Source organism: Chanodichthys erythropterus, chromosome 18 (assembly GCF_024489055.1).
Source record: "Chanodichthys erythropterus isolate Z2021 chromosome 18, ASM2448905v1, whole genome shotgun sequence".
NCBI classification, from domain to species: domain Eukaryota; kingdom Metazoa; phylum Chordata; class Actinopteri; order Cypriniformes; family Xenocyprididae; genus Chanodichthys; species Chanodichthys erythropterus.
Genome location: NC_090238.1, coordinates 8,986,908 through 9,007,591, shown reverse-complemented (window position 1 = coordinate 9,007,591; position 20,684 = coordinate 8,986,908). Strand labels below are relative to the sequence as shown.

The following is a 20,684-nucleotide window of genomic DNA, read 5'->3' as shown; positions in this document are numbered from 1 at the left end:
GACTTTGATCATGCGAAAAGGATTTCCCCTCAGGGAAAACCCCTTGGTCCTGAGCCACCACTGTAAGGGTCTCATGTGCAGAAGGCCAATAGTAATCACATTGGACGCAGCTGCCATCAGACCCAACAGTCTCTGAAACTGTTTTACAGTGAGTGACTGGCCTAACTTCACCCAATTCACGGCTCCGAGAATGGAATTCACACGAGCAGGAGACAGCCGTGCCTGCATCGTGGTAGAATCCCAGATTACTCCTAGATAGTTTGCAATCTGACTCGGAACCAGCACACTCTTTTTGGCATTGAGCCTCAGCCCAAGCTTTTCCATGTGCGACAGAACAACATCTCGATGCTGAACTGCCAACTGTTCTGTTTGAGCTAATATCAACCAATCGTCGATATAGTTCAGCACACGGATGCCCTGGAGTCTCAATGGAGCCAGCGCTGCATCCACGCACTTCCTGAACGTGCAGGGTGATAATGATAGGCTGAAAGGAAGAACCCTGTATTGGTAAGCTTTGTCCCCGAACTTCCTGTGAGAAGGATGGATGGATACATGAAAGTAAGCATCTTTCAGGTCTATCACAACAAACCAGTCCTCGGACCTGATCTGTGGGATAACCCTTCATCCTTCTTTGGAACAATGAAGAATAGGTTGTAAAACCTTGACAGCTTGCTGGGAGGAGAACCCCTTCTATAGCTCCTTTTTGCAAGAGTGTCATAACCTCCTGTTCCATTACCAGAGACTGCTTGGGGGCCACCACTGTGGGAAGGACCCCAATAAACTGGGGCGGGCGAGACCCGAATTTGTAACCCTTTTCTATTGTGAGCAGCACCCATTTTGAAATATTTGGGAGAAGTTTCCATTCTGCCTTATTTACAAAGGGAACCAGTCTCTCGAGAATGGCCTCTGGTGTTTTTTGAGCACTTGACTCGGCGCCCTGAAGTGGCGAACCGGCAAGGAACAGCCGAATCAAGTGATGACCGGCCCTCCTCTGAGGATCGGTGGAGACCGCTGCGCCCTGAAGCAAACTGGGTGGCAGGGTTAGCAGAACGGCCCCCTGAGGGCGCCAAAGAGGGATGGGTACCAAGTATTTTAATACCCAACCCTCTCTGGAGGGGGCTGCCCTCCAATGTCCCGCGCCACTGGCATCAGGGCCTCTTCGAAGCCTTCTTGGTGATAATTATAGTCCGCAGTCCACAGTCCACAAAGACTTCGGCTGTGTCGCCTGTCCCTGTCCCCAAGCTTTCTGCGGGGGACCAAGGGTGGCGACACTTTCTTTTAAATTCCTCAGATTTTAATGTATTCAATATTTAATTTAATCCTCAAATTAAATGCAGCCAGTTCTTATATAAATATATATATATTTTTGAACAGACTGAATATATTTAGAATGCAAAAAAGAATTATAGCTCGTAATAATTCGCAAAGTATTGTAGGGAAAGAGAGAAAGGGAAACTCTCGTCTGCTCAGATCCCTTAATATATAAACATATATACATATATATAGGCTACATACACACACACACATGCATAATTACGGACACCTGATACATGTGCAGCCTCGGCAAACGCAAGACCCGAGCCATATATTCATTCTTGCAGACTTAATCTACGCGCTGCCTCGGCAATGCGAGATCCGAGCCATATATTCTTTAATAAAAAAACCCAATCCACGCACTGCCTCGGCAAGCGCGAGATCCGAGCTTAGACTGTTATTCCCTCGAGAATAAAGCCAACAGGAGTGGAGCTACAAAACTCCAGCTAGTGCATACTTTTCTTCTGGACATTTTTATGAATGAACACTGTCACTGTCAGTTGTGAGCTGACGTGCATGCTCCACTCCCAGCAAACGACACATAAATCGCGTGTATCCCCACTCGCTTTGTAGTGTAGCACAGGGGGAAAAATCTAACTGCTGTTCACGATTGATTTGTTATAAACGTGTGATTTTGAAACACGATATGTTTGTGTGACTGTGAGGTGGCGATTCTCAGATCGATATCACAATATCCACCTCCTCAGAGCTGGACATGTGAGTATCGGTGCCTCAACCCGGGGGAAGAAACCGCAGAGCGTGCTTCCACCTGGGAGACGGCACTGAACCTGGCAGGTGAAGGCAGAGAAAGGGCGGCGCCCGCCCTGCCTCAGCAGAAGCGGGACCCGATCCGCGGGGAACACTGGAGCACAGTGTCCTGAGAGTGAGTTTTTACAGTGCACACAGACGGCTCCCTCGAGAGCTGCCTGGGCATACTCACTCCCACTTCACTGCTGTTTCTCGCCATAATACGTGTCTTTTTTATATATAAATATATGGATTGGTGTGAGATACTCTTGTCCTCAGACGTAGAGACCGTGATTATTTATATGTGATAAGACAAACAACACCAAATAAGACACACAAGATACAGAGAGCGCTTGCTGAAGACAACAGAAGCTAGCGTTCTTTGTTCTGGGTATGCTTTATAGTTTCCTGGTCCGTGACGTCACCCGCCTCTGATGTCACGTTTCCTCATTGGTTGGATACAGAGGTGCTTCACGAACACAAAATGCAGAGGGTTCCCATCACGTCATTCGACGTAGCGTCCACAGTTCTCACGAAAGGGAATTGCTTATTTCTCTGGATTTAAACATTTTTGGAAACATTTGGCATAATGTACGTATACAAGTCAACAAATTATATAACACTGTTCTAGTGGTTTTTGGATATTTTAATCCAAAAACTTACATATTGTGCCTTTAAATGAATATGAATATAAAAATATGTAAAGCTTTAAAAATGACTATGTTTGTTTACATGTTGAAGTCTCTAAAGTGTGTGTTTGTTTGTGTGTGTGTACAGTGCCTTGCAAAAGTATTCATATCCACTGAACTTTTCCACATTTTAACACGTTACAACCACAAACAAAAATGTATTTTATTGGGATTTTATGTGAAAGACCAATACAAAGTGGCACATAATTATGAAGTGGAAGGAAAATGATAAATGGTGTGAAAATGTTTTTACAAATAAATATCTGAAAAGTGTGGTGTGCATTTGTATTCAGCCCTCTTTACTCTGATACCCCTAAATAAAATCCAGTGGAACTAACTGCCTTCAGAAGTCACCTAATTAGTAAATACAGTCCACCTGTGTGTAATTTAATCTCCAGTATCAATGCAGCAGTTCTGTGAAGCCCTCAGAAGTTTGTTAGAGAACATTAGTGAACAAACAGCATCATGAAGACCAAAGAACACACCAGACAGGTCAGGGATAAAGTTGTGGAGAAGTTTAAAGCAGGGTTAGGTTATAAATCAATATCCCAAGCCTTGAACATCTCACAGAGCGCTGTACAATCCATCATCCGAAAATGGAAAGAGTATGGCACAACTGCAAACCTACCAAGATATGGCCGTCCACCTAAACTGATAGGCCAGGCAAGAAGAGCATTAGTAAGCAGCCAAGAGGCCCATGGTAACTCTGGAGGAGCTGCAGAGATCCACAGCTCAGGTGGGAGAATCTGTCCACAGAACAACTATTAGTCGTGCACTCCACAAATCTATCCTTTATGGAAGAGTGGCAAGAAGACAGCCATTGACGAAAGAAAGCCATAAGAAGTCCCTGTGGCGAGGGGGCGTGGTTCAGCGAAGTCTGCAGCTGAAGAGAAAGTCAGGAGATGAGTGGTGAGTGAGTTAAATGCAAATGACGAACACCGGTCTCTTGATCCTGTCTCAAGTCCAGCAGGGCCTTGTGTTGTTCCTGTTGCATGACCGCGAGGGAGCTGATAATCTTCGCAAATAGCGTTCCATAGGACGACTGCATGGCGGCGGCGTCCGTCTTCTTTCCCGGGTTTCGGCACCAGTGTAGCAAGGTTCAATGTTTAGGAAAGAAGAGGACAGGGTCGGCTTGACTACTGACTGCTTTTATTAAATAATTTCACAAAAGAAAAAAGGTGTGCAGACAGGCACAAAACGGTCACAAATAAATCACAAAGTCTCTCCAACAGAATCAGCATAAATCCAGTGTGGGCAGCAGTCAGTAGTTCTTCTCTCTCTCAGCCACTCCTGTTGTTATATACTCTCTCCACACCAATTACTGAAACAAGAGACAGGTGTACACTGTACATCACCCTGAGCAAACCATCCCCACTGTGAAACATGGTGGTGGCAGTATCATGTTGCAGGGATGCTTTTCTTCAGCAGGGACAGGGAAGCTGGCTGGGATGGGAAGTTGGATGGAGCCAAATACAGGGCAATCTTAGATGAAAACTTGTTAAGAGTCTGCAAAAGATTTGAGACTGATACGGAGGTTCACCTTCCAGCAAGACAACGACCCGAAACATACAGCCAGAGCTACAATGGAATGGTTTAGATCAAAGCATATTCATGTGTTAGAATGGTCCAGTCAAAGTCCAGACCTAAATCCAATTGGGAATCTGTAGAGAGACTTGAAAATAGCTGTTTACAGATGCTCTCTATCTAATTTGACTGAGCTTGAGCTATTTTGCAAAGAAGAATGGGCAAACATTTCAACTCTCTAGTTGTGCAAAGCTGGTTGTAACGACTGAGACAAATCAGACACAATTATTTGTTATAGTTAACCAATAATTGTTTTCAAACACGCTGGGGCCTTTCCCCCATCCCCCGAGAAGTTCTTAGTTACAAGTTTTATTGCACTAAAGAATGTGGTTGCCACATTGAGAGCAGAGAAGAGACACGCGGAAATGTGCATCTTTCCTGCATTATCCCCACATAACACAGACTCTCTTGCATTATTGTATAGACAGACTGTTCTATAAATTAACATGCACATTCCCAGGAAATGGTCTCCATTATTACCATTGCTGTATTACAATCATTGTATTCACATGTTTTATGATACATTTAAGGTAACTTCAATTATGCCATGTTTAGTGTCTATGGGTTCGTATTGAGAAGATTTAAATGCTTGTGTATGCGGTATGTCCATACTTGTGCAACACATCAGTATTACAAGAATCTTTAATAGTTCTTGTTCAAAAACTCAGCCAGTTTATCTTGCTCGGTCGTAAAAGCCCTGACAGAAGGTGTGTTGTCACCCGGAAATACAACATCTTCATTGGTCTGGTCAACAACTAGGAGGTGTGACTTTGACCAAAGGTTAAAAGCCAGTGAACAATGCCACTCCCCCTCTCTTTCTTGCTTCTTGGATGACTGAAGAGACCCCCTTTTTGCTGCAGGCCTTTTCAGGCCAAGGCCCGTAGGCCATAGGCCCAGCCATGTGCTCATCTATAAGTTGTTTCATAGTACTTCATCCAACACAGAAGATACTGGAAACAACTTCAGACCGAATCATCAAGATTTCTCCTCAGCCTGTAGATCCGATGCTCCTCAGCCTAAAGGCATCTTGCAAGTATCGTACATTTGAACACTAAACAGTGATTTAGTATTGATTTGTAAAACTTACCTTTGTCAGCAAAGGTGTTTATTGCTGAGGAATATGATGATTCTTTTCCAGATTGTCTTTGACTTTTTTCCTATAGTTCCACTTACGGTTCAATCATTGCTCATTCTTACATATGTAAGTGTGTGACCTGCGTGTATGTTATGTGTTTGTTAGTTTAGTTATGTATTTATGAGTTAGTTAATAAAGATTTTGCACAATACATGTTTGGTTCTGACTCCGTCTGCTAATAAATTGCCTCTTAAGTGATTTAGATCCTGACAACATACTCTGAGTAGTACTGTACAATAAGAACGTTATTTTTCCATAACCTGGAAATGAACATTTCTTAGAATTAATAAACAATGAACACTGATTGTCACTGGACAGACAGGTTAATTGATTGTAACATTAATCGTAATGTAGCTACATCCAGTTAATCTGATTAACTGATGTACATATTCATAATTTATCACAATTAATAATTATGAGTTATAAATAATGATTAATATTTCCCCTTTTAGTTAATTCACTACATGGTAGAGACATAGCCCAAAATACTTGCAGCTGTAATTGCAGTGAAAGGTGGTTCTACAAAGTATTGACTCAGGGGTGCTGAATACAAATGTACACACTCTTTTCAGATATTTATTTGTAAAAACATTTTGCACTTTGTGTTGGTCTATCACATAAAATCCCAATAAGAATTTTTTTTTTTTTTTTTTTTTTTGTGGTTGTAATGTGTCAAAATGTGGAAAAGTTCAGTGGGTATGAATACTTTTGCAAAGTACTGTATATATATATATATATATATATATATATATATATATATATATATATATATATATATATATATATATATATATATATATATTAGTGTCCTTGAGGGGGATGTTTGCATGCATTGCGAGCACTTCCCTTTTAGGAAGTTGTGTAGTTAGGCCTCCTCTGATTTTTGAGAGTTGCCATGCTGTGGCCCTCATTTCTGGAGATTGGCTTTCTACTGCCCAGCCATCTACTGCAAGTGTCATCAGGTCTCCTCTCGCTACAGAGAGTTATCTTATTGAGGCCTCTGCTCACCAGAGCTTCGCTAGATCATTATGTTGCAGGCTCTCTCTGTGCCTCCCTGTGCAGTTTCCTGTGAGTGGAGCATAGTTAGGCCTTCACTAAGGTCTCTGCTTGCTAGAGCTCTGCCTGGTTATCATGTTGCAGGTTATAGGCTGTGTACCTCCCTATATGGTTTCCTATGCGTAGAGAGTAGTTAGGCCTCCTCTCATTTTAGAGAGTCATCATTATGAGGCCTCCTCTCCTAGAGCTTGGCCATCTACTGCGAGCATTGTTAGGCTTCCTCTCACTATAGACAGTTATCTTTATTGAGGCCTCCGCTCATCAGAGCTCTGCTAGGACGGCATCTGTAAGTTGTAGACTCTCTGTGAGCCTCCTTACAGGATGTCCTAAGTGTGGGGTGCAGTTAACCTCCTCTCGTTTCAGGGAGTTGTCATATTGAGGCACAAGAAATGAGACACAAGAGACGTGCATTTAGGATTGCACCTGCGCATTAAGGATTGCTCATGCTCATTAAGGATTGCTCATGTGCATTAGCTTGATCCATCCTGAAAAATACAGTTTTTTGTCATGATTCGAGCATTTAGAAACAATATTTATGAGACAGTTGTTATTAGATTTCATTGGTGATTATATGAAAATATGAAATTTAATTGAAAGCTTGGCAAACAGCTTTGGAGATTTTGATGTTTCCCCATTCAAAGTGATAGGAGCTGCACTTGAATGCCTGAGAGTTTCAAAGATGGCCGCCCAGTGAAATGACTTGTCTTAAAGGGACTTTGACGCAGCGCCTCACTCCCATTGTTACATGTAACCCGAGACGTTTATATTATATATATATATATATATATATATATATATATATATATATATATATATATATATATATATATATATATATATATATCAAGTACATAAACTAAGTTTACAACTTTTACTTGCACTCATATAGCAAGATTAATTTGTCCTTGTTAATAGACAACTCTTTTCTTCTTGCTGTATAAATGCGTTATAATCTTCAATCGCATAATTCTACAGAAGAGAAGAGTGAACTGCAGTTTACTGTTTTAGAGCATGTGATTGACGATTCACTACTGATTTCACACTTTCATCGGCATGTGCTTCATAGTTATTCCTAAACTCAGGATCAAAGCCTGAGTTGACAAAGAAAGTTGATGCTCAGCGTTATGGTACCAACAAAGCCTGATGATTGGTTTGTTCAACTACCATCATGGAACGAGTTCCTGGGTCCAGTGTAAGCCCAAACAAATCAAGTGAATATTGTTTGTCTGTACTATTCATGCCTTGGTAGTAAGGCTTGTGGTGAAATCTTTGAACCATGTTTTTGTTTAGAGTTTAGTGAACAGAAAGTAACAGCATTCTGACAATTTTCATAATAGTGAAAGAAAACAGCTGACATTAAATAAAAGTTAAACATTAAATAAACATTATATAATAATGTAGAGGAAAGATTGGAAGATTGCAAGGCAAGGGAGAAAACACACACACACACACAAAAGATAATCACAACAAGCCCATACCTTTAGCAGAGAGAAACAAAAGTGGATTTTTCTCATATCAGGCCCCAGGTCTAATGTTACTTCACAGTCAGGGTCCTCCAGATAAACATTTACCTGCTTTTCCAACCTACAAAACAGGAATAATACTCATGCCTCCCACTGTAAAACACTAAAAGGCGTTTACACACTGGAAAGCAAACTGCACACTCAAAAATTTGATTTTTGATGCTGTTCACTTTATTTAAACAATTTATTTTGATTCAACACCATTGTATCAAGTTTCTGATACATGCGTGATCTCTCGTCTCCCTCTGAACGAAGTCCAATCTGATAGTTCTCAGAAAATGAACTGTAACTTAGTGAATACTAATCATAAAAAAATAGACTTATGTCTAAAGAAACGTTGAAATGTCAGGTTTTAAATCGTGTAAGTCAAATTGAAAACAAAAATTCTGCGTTTAGGTAATCTGTATGAAAAGAGACACAAGTCAGGCGCCCGTGATTCAGCTTATTATCCGCTAATGCGGCCACGCCCACGCCCACAGAGCCAGCGCTATTCAGGCGCAAATTCTGAGGCAATACATGTATACATCATCTCAATCATGTATTTATTGTCTTGAAAAGTGTTTATCTGGATGTTAAAGGGTTAGCGACAACTGGAAGCCTTTGTTAGTTCCTGGAATATCCTGTTCATCTTTAGATTAATTTGTGGACTAAAGGTGCACAGAGCGCCCTCCGGCTGCAAGTATGAATTGAAAACACAGTATCCAGAGCTCATAGTGATGACAATAAATATTAAATAAATATTACTCCTCTGTATAGAAGATTGACATAAACATACGAGAATCCATCAATATTTCTCCAAATGTGCATGCTTTTAAGATAAAAGCCTATATGAAATGCTATAGAGGTAACATAATTGTTTAGACACTTTGCTTCACTGAAATACATTATATTTTAAAGTATATAATAGAATACCATTATTTTAAATTGTAATAATATTTCACAGTATTGCTGTTTTTTCTGTATGTTTGATATACACCATGATGAGCTTGAGACATGATCACAGGTTTTTTCACAGCCTACCTGACTGAAAGGCCTCATTATTATGCAGGTCATTAAAAGTTCTTTATGCGATTCTTTTGTCTTCTCAGGTGTAAATCACCCATTATTCATTATTCATGATGGTTCACGCCTCCACGCATACTGTGTTTCTTGACAAAAAGTGTCTTACAAAAACTAAATCAATATATTGTCATAAATGAACGAGTAGGCAGGATAATTTTACATCATTTTGAAGAAAAAACTCTAGTCTACAACCTCCAATACCCAGAAGTCTTGTGAACACAGATACGTATAAACATTATTCCTTCAAAAACACAAACATGTACATACATGTTCCTCACATATTATTTTAGCATAGTTTGTGCTAAATACAGTGTAATGACACTTTTTCCATTAATATGTTTATGAACAACTGAAAAAAGCACAAATGTCAGGGCATGTCAAAACTGCTCCAGGGCCCCGAAAATCCTCAGACCCCAGAGGTTAAATGTGATTTCTTCATCTTAAATTGACTTGAAACGTTTACTCTTTGACTTAACTTTTAATATTGAAATAACATGTTTAAATCAAGTAACCCAACCAGGAGTTAATCAAACAGGACTTTTACTTCCAATCATGCTTTGCAAAGGGGCTGAACTGGGAGAGTAAATGTAGAAATAAAGTGTTATTTTAAGCATTTTTAGCAAGATTAGAAAATGGAGTGTCTTTTTAATGTTTACTGTTCTATTATGCTGGTATTTAAAAGTTTCTATTATGTCAGTGGTTTTGGGATTACCATTGTGGTAAAGTGTTGAGCTTGTGCTTGGGTTGAGGACCTGCTGTAACAATCCACTAAATATTATAGCAGTGGTACACTACTTAAAAAGAATGTCTGTTCTGTTCAAGCAATGCTTATGAATAACCCACAACAAACAATAAAATGTTGATAAACCCCGGTGTATTTGCAAGGTAATTTTCAACAACCCAAACCACATCAATAACAAACATCTATATAAGTACTGGCAGTATGTGTGTGTGTAAACAGTCTATCGTGTTGCATGAATACAAGATCAGTCTCACCGGTATGCATTGTCCGATAGCAGAATCTTTTCATTTAGTCCAACTGTTCAAAGTCCTCAAAGGTGAGTAATCCAAGCAAAAAATAGCCCAACAGTTGCAGTTGGCCTCTCATTATGATATTCCCATCACAAGTAGTGAGAAGCGACTGAAGGATAGTGTGAAGGAAATTATTAGAAGTGTTTTGATTGATAATAGTGATGACTACTCCTTTGTCTGATGCTGCAATTGAGCTTAGGCTCAAGGAGCTAGCATTACAGGAGAAACAGCTAGAGGCTAAGGAGGAGGAGAGACAATTTAGAGAGAAACAAATGTATCTTGAGCATGATCGGTTTCTTAAAGAGTTGGAGTTAAAAGCTGCCTGTGTAACTCCTAGAGGTGATGTTTCCCCATTTGATGTAGGAAGCCATATTAGGTTAGTGCCTCCCTTTTCTGAGAAAGATGTTGAGCGATATTTTCCTCATTTTGAGCCTGTGGCAGCCACATCAAAGTGGCCTAAATCTGTGTGGACTTTGCTCTTACAAAGTGTTTTGGTGGGTAAAGCTCCGGAAGCTTATTCTGCTCTAAGCCTTGAGAAGAGTACTAACTATGATGAAGTTAAAGCAGCTATATTGAAGGCATATGAGCTTGTTCCTGAAGCTTACCACCAGCGCTTTCGTAGTTGTACCAAATTTGCTCACCACACTTATGTTGAGTTTGCAAAACAGAAGGAGAATCTGTTTGATCGGTGGTGTACATCTCAGAAGGTGGAAAGTAAGGAACATCTTAGACAACTAATTTTGCTTGAGGAATTTAAAAACTGTCTGCCTGAGGTTGTATCTGTTTATTTGAATGAGCAGAAGGCAGTGACTTTAGAACAAGCTGCAATCTTGGCAGATGAGTTTGTTTTGACCCATAAGGTAAATTTTGGTGACAGTTTCAGGGGCAGAGTAAGCCTAATAGATCTCGGTTTGTAAAATCTGTGCCCCTTGCTGCCTCACCTGTCAAGAAAATAACTAATGATGGTTCAATTTCAGAAAGGGCTTGTTTTTATTGTAAGAGACCAGGTCATCTTATTGCAGACTGTCCAGTTCTAAGCAAGAAACAGAAATCTACAAAAACTGTAGCTTTTGTAAGTCCTGTGCCAGGTCTTCCTTTAGCATCTTCTGTTGCTAATGTTCAATGCAAGAAAGGTGAGTTAGCTGGCTCCTCTTCATTTTTAATGAATGGTTTTGTGTATTTTCTGTTGACTCTGAACAAAGACAAGCTATCAAGATCTGGAGAGATTCTGGAGCTTTTCAATCTGTGATTCTTCATGATGTCTTGCCTTTTAATGATGCATCAGCTCAAGGTTCAGAGGTGTTTGTCAGAGGTTTTGGTGGAGGATTTTTGTCTATGCCTTTACATAACATTAATCTCCAATCCGATTTAGTCTCTGGTGATGTTGTTGTTGCACTCTGTTCCCAGATTCCTATAGATGGTGTGTCCTTTATTCTATGGAATGATTTAGCTGGGGGTAAAGTGCTAGCTGTCCCTGAAGTAACCTGTACTGTCCAGAAGTCAGATGAGCTTGAATTGGCATTTCCAGAAATTTTTCCTGTTTGTGCAACTACTTGTGCCATGTCAATTAGTCTGTCATTCCACTTTCATTGATACTTTCATGGCCCAAGGTGACATGAATTTGACAGGGTTTGGAAAGATGTTTCCATCTCGTGAGCAGTTAATTGTTGAGCAAGAACAGAACCCTACTTTGTCACCAATGTTTAAAGATGTAGTGTCAGATGAAGCACTATCAAATGTAGCTTCTGGTTATTTTATTAGTGATGGTGTTTTGATGAGAAAGTGGACAGATCCAAAACTGTCAAGTGAGGATGACTGGAGTAGCGTGTTTCAGGTAGTGGTTCCAGAAGTTTATCGGTCTGACATTTTGTATCTTGCTCATGATTTTTGTCTGTCTGGCCACTTGGGTATCAGGAAGACTTTGGATCGAGTTTTAAGGCATTTTTTTCTGGCCTGGAGTAAAATCAGATGTGGCTCAATATTGCAGATCGTGTCATGTTTGTCAGATTACAGGTAAACTATTTTACCTATTCCTGTAGCTCCACTACATCCGATTCCTGCTATTGGAGAGCCATTTGAACACGTTTTGATTGACTGTGTTGGACCTCTTTCACGTACCAAGTCAGGTAATCAATATCTTCTCACAATCAGGTTTCCTGAAGCCGTTCCATGGCGTAAGGTCACAGCCCCTGCCATTTCTAGAGCCCTTATTAAGTTTTTCACAGTGTTTGGGTTACCAAGAGTTGTTCAGTCTGATCAAGGGTCTAATTTTATGTCCCGCCTTTTCTCCCAGGTGTTAAAGCAGTTGTCTATTCAGCATAACATCTCATCTGCTTATCATCCAGAATCTCAGGGTGCACTTGAGAGATTCCATCAAACACTCAAGACAATGCTGAAGACCTACTGTCAAGAGTTTGAGAGAGACTGGGATGACGGTGTTCCACTACTCCTCTTCGCAGTTAGAGAGGTTGTTCAGGAATCCATTGGCTTCAGTCCAGCTGAACTTGTGTTTGGCCATACTGTGAGGGGGCCCTTGAAATTGGTAAAGGAGAAGTGGTTGGATGTTTAGCATTCTACTCCTACTAACCTCTTGGACTATGTGTCTAATTTTCATTTCAGGCTTCAGGCTTCAGACTTAGTAGGGCATGTGAACTGGCCAATGCTTCCATGCTACTGACGTAGACCGTTTCGAGCGATTCTCGACATAGATTCATGACATAAAGCTCATTTAATCCAATCACTGCGCTGTAGTATGCATAAGATTATAATTGCGGTATAATGCATGAAGAAGTGTCACTTTTCTTGCCTCGGTCTCTTGTCATTCAGAGACATATCATTTTCTTTTCCTCAGTGCTACAACACAATGTGTTTTCCTGAGACGTGACCAGAGCAGAAGTTTGTGTGCATGTGGATTGTTTTGCTGTAATCTACCAGCACAAATGGAAAATATGTTCGTGTGAGATCACATTAATCGAATTCAAATGTCACAAAAGTGCTGTTCATTCACCCCTGCCTGCTCTAGCTGCGTTCAAACACGTGAGCCGTAGGCTGCTCCCTTCAGCACAGCAGCACGTGTGTTGTTTGCATTTTGCTCACAATGTGGTCAGAGCTGGTAGCTCGTAGTGCTCTGGGTATCGTTTCCCAAAAGCATTGCAAGCCTAAGTTGATCGTAGCTCTATTGGTGGCAATGGTTCTATGATCAACTTAGGCTTACGACGCTTTTGGGAAACGAAGCCCTGGATGAAACCAGTCTCACTTCTAGACTTCTAGACTGCCAATCACAGGACTTAACAAGAAGCATTAATTGTAGGATTATTTGTAAATGAAAACCATTCATCTAAAACAAATCTAACTGAAATAACAAGATACACTATATTGCCAAAACTTTTGGGACACCTGCCTTTTTGTGCACATGAACTTTAATGACATCCCATTCTTAATCCATAGGGTTTAGTATGGAGTTGGCCCACCCTTTGCAGCTATAACAGCCTCAACTCTTCTGGGAAGGCTGTCCACAAGGTTTACTAGTGTGTTTATGGAAATTTTTGACCATTCTTCTAAAAGTGCATTTGTGAGGTCAGGCACTGTTGTTCTATCAGGTTGAGGTCAGGACTCTGTGCAAGCCAGTCAAGTTCTTCCACACCAAACTCGCTCATCCATGTCTTTATGGACCTTGCTTTGTGCACTGGTGCGCAGTCATGTTGGAATAGGAAGAAGGGGCCATCCCCAAACTATTCCCACAAAGTTGGGAGCATGAAATTGTCCAAAATGTATTGGTATGCTGAAGCATTAAGTGTTCCTTTCACTGGAACTAAGGGACCAAGCCCAACCCCTGAAAAACAACCCCACACCATAACCACAATCCCCCCTCCACCAAACTTTACACTTGGCACAATGCACCCAGGCAAGTACCGTTCTCCTGGTAACCGCCAAACCCAGACTCATCCATCGGATTGCCAGACAGAGAAGCGTGATTTTTTCATACCTCCCAGAGGACTACAAAGAACTACTACTAAGGTCAGATGAAGGTGATAAAGATGCAAAAGGTTCAAAACAAGTATTTATTAAGTAAAATTAACTCAGGTAGTCCACAGAAAGAAGGTAAATTAACCATGTGTGACAATACCAGACCACTAACTGAAGGAAACGAGGAACTTAAATACACAATGATGATTAACTCAAAGACTAACAGGTGTCATTATAAATGAGTGTCCATGGCAACTAATGACTGGTGGGAACAAAGCAACACAAGAAAAAGGGGCTCTGAGAGTCCAATATGAAAACGAAAAACCAAAACAAAGACAAAGAAGAACTCCCCCCTTTCAGAAGGCGACTCCTGGCACAGTTAATGAAAAATGTTTGAATAAAGTTCAGGAGAGTGGAGGAGCAGAGGTGATGTCTGACCCAGGTGGAGCTGGAGGGACGAGGTAGCCCAGTGGAGCCGTGAGGATGATGACTGGTCGACGAGCCGAGGCGGAGTTAAGGGCTTAGCGGCCCGAGGAACTGCCAGGGAATCCACTCTCTACGGCAGAGCTAGTGGTCAGAAGATCCTAGGCAGATCCGACTTGTAGAGCAGGTTGGGTGTGGTGCATCATCAGCGGAGATGCAGACTTTGAGCTGAGTAGGACCAGAGGTGACAAAGACTTTGAGAAAGGGGGTGAAACTGAATTGAGACTGCCTGGGATCAGTGTTGGCAAATCGTCTTCTTATAGCTCCACTGAAATTCCCACTTTCTTGTTGCACCAGCTGTGTGTAAGATACAACGTAGCCTAGTTTTGATGTAAATGGGCACTAAATTACAACTTACGCACCACTAACAAACTACTATTTTTGCTTTGCACCATTAAACTTATTTGAAGTGTAACTCTATGTATAAACTATATATTTATGGAAGCCTCCGATCAGGAGTAACGGTTGAAATAAAACAGCTGACTGAACTGAACTGCATCAATTTATTTTAATAACTCAGATTAACAAATCAGGGATTAGAATTCTAACCTGCAATTAAAACTTCCATTTGTGATTAATTTTCTCTGCCATGATGGATTTGCCATTTTTATTACACAGCAAAAATGTTAATATTCCGTATCCTTTTTAATTGACCACAAGAAAATGTCTCACTGACATAAGTAGCTCTTTGCGATAAAGGAAATAAACTTGTAAAATGTCAGATGTCTTTATAAACTGATATGTAGAGACCATCATAGAGGGCTGATCAAGCAGGCAATGAAAACATTGCGGCAGCACATATGTATTTCATCAGCCTGGAAATATATTTATAGTAACAATTAATGTATTAGTAATATGGCAGCATAACTTGTTCGCTGCCCAGCAGCCACGTGTGGAGTGGGCATGAGGAAATGAGAGGTGTGGCAGCAATTACTGGCGCTTGCCTCATCATCACCACTGCCGTTAAATGCTAAATATATTACTCTCTTCCGACACTGAGGTGCACCAAGATGAGTGACGGATTCACATCCAGGACTCGATAGCAGGCATAAGATTATGGGCCGCCAAGATCCTCACACTCTGCCAGCTCAATGCACTTTAATTTTATAAACCGCTCTCTGAGACCTGATGACACACCCACTGTTTCTATCTTTGTTCAATCAGCCACAGTCAGTACTTTATTTTATTAAATTAAAGTTAATACCTAATTGAGATTTAAATCTGAATTTAAAATTATGGTGCAACAGGATTAACGTTAATCAATCTTAAATATAAAATATAGCTGCAAGCAGCAATTACGGGCCAAGCACAAAAATGGCACAAGAAGCCAGCCAACATGGCTGGGAGCATCAGACTAACTGCAACAGTGAGCAATTAAAGACCTATTAAGATAATTTTAAAAAGATATATATACTGTCAAAAAAAAAAAGGATTTACTGGTCCATCACTTTTGACCAATAGGTGGCGCTGTGTCCATATTGTTGTGGTGACGTGACAATGACATTTACAAAGTTTGGTGTCAATATGTCAAAGCATTACAGAGATACAGCTTCAAGAGTTGTTTTTGCATCATGCCTCAAATTCGTTGCTCCGGTATACAAAAACAGTTTGATGTATCAACTTGAAATCCATAACTTTTTGTCGGCATGGTCTGAAGATATTATGTTTCAATTTTGGTGAAAATCGGAGCAACGGTCTAGGAGGAGTTCGAAAAAGAATGTTTTTAAAGAAAAACAATATGGCGGACAGGAAGTTCTGCTGACTATGGAAAATTCCGGAAAGGTCCGAAACTTCTCAGGCTCCTTCAGGGCATTTTCCTGATGACCCATACCGAGTTTCGTAAAGATATGCTAATGCGTTTGTAAAATATAGCATTTTAGTACAAAATTCAAAATGGTAGTTTTGAATTTTGTCTCTCTCAAACAATTTTTTCATTTTGGACGGTCAAAATGTCCAATATGGAAAAATTGGATATCATTCGACTCGACATGATGCCCTGAATCTAACGAGACTTTATGATTTTTGGACAAACCCATTAGAAGTTATAAGCAAATATATCCATTTTTCATATCTCCGCACTAGTAGGTGGCACTGTGCCGAAACACTGCATGATGCCTCAGGTCATGCTTGTGATGACATGCACCAAGTTTGGTCTGAATACGATAAAGCGTTGCGGAGAACAGCCTTACCTATTATCTATTATCTATTTTCGCAAGCACTACGTACAATTCTTTTGTGTGTTTTACGAAAACAGTTTGAGGAATCAAATTGAATTCCATAACTTTTTGTCAGCATGGTCTGAAGATGATCTGGTTCAAATTTTCTGAAAATCTGAGTAACGGCCTAGGAGGAGTTAGAAAAAGTAGGTTTTTCAGAAAATTCAAAATGGCTGAATTTTCATGATGGAAAATGACGTCATATGGTGCATCTGATTCATGTTGAGCCAATGAATCACAGGAAAAAATATTTTTGTTTCTAACCCTTACGGTTCAACATAACATAAACATAAGTGCAAATTTGGACAGCTGGTGGCGCTAGAGTGATTGAGATAGAGACTCCAAATTTGCTATGGACAAAGGTCAGACTGTCCTCTAACGAAATTTCACAACTTTTTACCATGTGGTTCTATGGGCTGCCATAGACTTCCAGAGCGGAAGAAGCAGAATAATAAGAATGACAACAGATACAATAGGTGCCTACGCACCTTCGGTGTTTGGCCTCTAATTAAATCCAGGATCAAAATGACAGTTTAAATGTAAACCTGCTTATTTTTAATCAAGGTTTTAAGTTTGGTGAAACAGAATTATTAGATAAACCTTGATTTAATCTAGATTTTAAGATTAATCCTTACCCAACCCACCCAATGATGATTAACTCAAAGACTAACAGGTGTGATCGTAAATGAGTGTCCGTGGAAACTAATGATTAACGGGAACAAAGGGACACAGGAAACAGGTAACTGAGAGTGCAATAAGAATACAAAACCAAAACAAAGGTAAAATGTGACACCATGATCTTCACTTTCGAACTCTGTTCCAAATAATTAGTAATTCCTTTAGAAGCATAGGTAACACTTTATAATAACTGCACGCTAAGAATCATTAGTTCAGCATTTGTAAATAGTCAATTCATCATTTATAAAGCATTAATAGACATTATTAAACCGTTTATAAATACAGTTGTAAATGCTTTATTCTTGATTTACAAGCATATCTATAATGTGTTTAATAATTGTACTTACATACTTTATTAATAATCAATTTATAATTTCTAAATTATTACATTAATTACAATCCAGTTATTTAGACCATAGAAATATTTATTTCAAGATGCAAAAAATGAAACTGTACAACTGTACACTTGATATAACATAAAAAAAAAAAAAAATAAACCTCTGCAATATAAAGATAAAAAAGGAACTAAACAAGCAACAAAATGAACAAAAAAGATCAAAATGAGAAAGCAGGTGAATAAATAAAAAATATGTGACAAAATAAATATACGTCAATTAAATAAGCAATAAAATGAACAAAAAAGAACAAGGTTTATTTTTAATTTCATATCTAGTGTATAGTTTCATTTTTTGCATCTTGAAATAAATATTTCTATGTTCTGTATCACTCTTTGTTGTGTTTGTTTCCTTTTTCTGTTTAGAAGATAAATGAGTCTTTAAATCTCCTTTGTAAAAGCTTTCCGAGGCATAAATAGTCCTCACTTTAGATGAGCTCACAAACTGACAGCTACTAAATGTTTCATAATTACCTGAATTAATCATGAAACACAGTAGGAATACATGTTAATGGTGCCCTAGAACCAGTTTTTACAAGATGTAATATAAGTCTAAGGTGTCCCCTGAATGTGTCTCAAAATACCCCATAGATTTTTTTTTATTATTAATTTTTTTAACTGCCTATTTTGGGGCATCATTAACTATGCACCGATTCAGCGCGCGGCCCCTTTAAATCATGCACTCCCTGCCCCCACGAGCTCTCGACAATAAAACAGTGCATTTATAAAGTTCACACAGCTAATATAACCCTCAAATGGATCTTTACAAGATGTTCGTCATGCATACTGCATGCATGCGTCAGATCATGTGAGTATAGTATTTATTTGGATATTTACATTTGATTCTGAATGAGTTTGAGGCTGTGCTTCGTGGCTAAAGCTAACATTATACACTGTTGGAGAGATTTATAAAGAATTAAGATGTGTTTATGCATTATACAGACTGCAAGTGTTTAAAAATGAAAATAGCGATGACTTTTCTCTAGTAACATGCTAACGAAACATTTAGAAAGACAATTTACAAATATCATTAACAATATCATGTAATCATGGATCATGTCAGTTATTATCGCTCCATCTGCCATTTTTCGCTAAATTTTTTGTTCTTGTTTGCTTACCTAGTCTGATGATTCAGCTGTGCACAGATCCAGACATTAATACTGGCTGCCCTTGTGTAATGCCTTGAACATGGGCTGGAAAATGCAAATATTGGGGGCGTACATATTAATGATCCCGACCATTACGTAACAGTCGGTGTTATGTTGAAATTCGCCTGTTCTTCGGAGGTCTTTTAAACAAATGAGATTTACACAAGGAGGAGGAAACAATGGTGTTTGAGACTCACTGTATGTCATTTCCATGTACTGAACTCTTGTTATTCAACTATGCCAAGGTAAATTCAATTTCTGATTCTAGGGTACCTTTAATAAAGAATTTATTAGTGTAGTTCTGCACTAACTTTAACTTGTGTAAGAGTTTAAGGGGAAGACCATAGAATTGCATTGCATTGCAGTAGTCGATATATATCGAGGTAACAAGAGCATGAACTAAAATAGCAGTGCTCCTTGTTGAGAGGGCTGGGAGGAGGCGATTAATGTTACGGATGTGATAGTAAGCCATCCAAGTAATCTTGTTAATATGCGCTTCAAAAGATAGAGTACTGTCGAGGATAACCCCCAATCTTTTAACCTGCAGTGAAGAAGCAATTGTAGAACCATCAATACACATAGTGAAACTGCTTGACATATTTTTTGCACCTACAAGAAGCATGTCTCTTTTACTACTGTTAAGCTTAAGAAAATTACTTAAAAACCAAGCTTTTACTTCAGACAAACAGTTAGAAAGAGAGGATGGAAGAAATTCAGAAGTGGGTTTTGAAGATAAATAAAGCTGGGTGTGGTCTGCAAAACAGTGAAAATAGATACCATATTTCCAAAAATGGTTCCAACTGGCAATAAATAAATAATAAATAATAAAGGACCCAGAACTGATCCCTGTGGGACACCTGTAGTAATATGTGATGATTTAGATTTAAACTGGCCTAAATGAACAAATTGAGTACAACCGGAGATAGTCTGTTCTCAATTTGTTCAATTAGGCCTTTTTTTAGGCCATTATTTGAAAGTTATTTTCCTTCAAACTAACTACATAAGCCTACCTGCAAACTCAAAAGAGGTTAAAAAGGTGACGTGTACAAACTAAATTGAGTCTTTTTGGGAAAGATGCAACAAGTTTTTCACTCCTGGATTTGGGGATCCTCTGCCATTCCTCCTTGCAGATCCTCTCCAGTTCTGTCAGGTTGGATGGTAAATGTTGGTGGACAGCCATTTTTAGGTCTCTCCAGAGATGCTCAATTGGGTTTAAGTCAGGGCTCTGGCTGGGTCATTGTCTTGTTGGAAGGTAAACCTTCGGCCCAGTCTGAGGTCCTGAGCACTGTAGAGAAGGTTTTCATCCAGGATATCCCTGTACTTGGCCGCATTCATCTTTCCCTCGATTGCAACCAGTCGTCCTGTCCCTGCAGCTGAAAAACACCCCCACAGTATGATACTGCCACCACCATGCTTCACTGTTGGGACTGTATTGGACAGGTGATGAGCAGTGCCTGGTTTTCTCCACACATACCACTTAGAATTAAGGCCAAAAAGTTCTATCTTGGTCTCATCAGACCAGAGAATCGTATTTCTCACCATCTTGGAGTCCTTCAGGTGTTTTTTAGCAAACTCCATGCGGGCTTTCATGTGTCTTGCACTGAGGAGAGGCTTTCGTCGGGCCACTCCGACTGGTGGAGGGCTGCAGTGATGGTTG

The 20,684-nt window shown here is 39.7% G+C and overlaps 1 protein-coding gene across 1 annotated transcript in view; it reads right to left on the bottom strand.

Annotated features, from left to right (window-relative positions):
* kif6 (kinesin family member 6) overlaps positions 1 to 20,684 on the bottom strand; it is a 452,839-nt gene that overhangs the window by 155,342 nt on the left and 276,813 nt on the right. Inside the window, exon 11 of the mRNA XM_067366883.1 lies at positions 8,004 to 8,109. Coding sequence (XP_067222984.1) covers positions 8,004 to 8,109 — 106 coding nt within the window. The remainder of the gene's footprint in view (positions 1 to 8,003; positions 8,110 to 20,684) is intronic.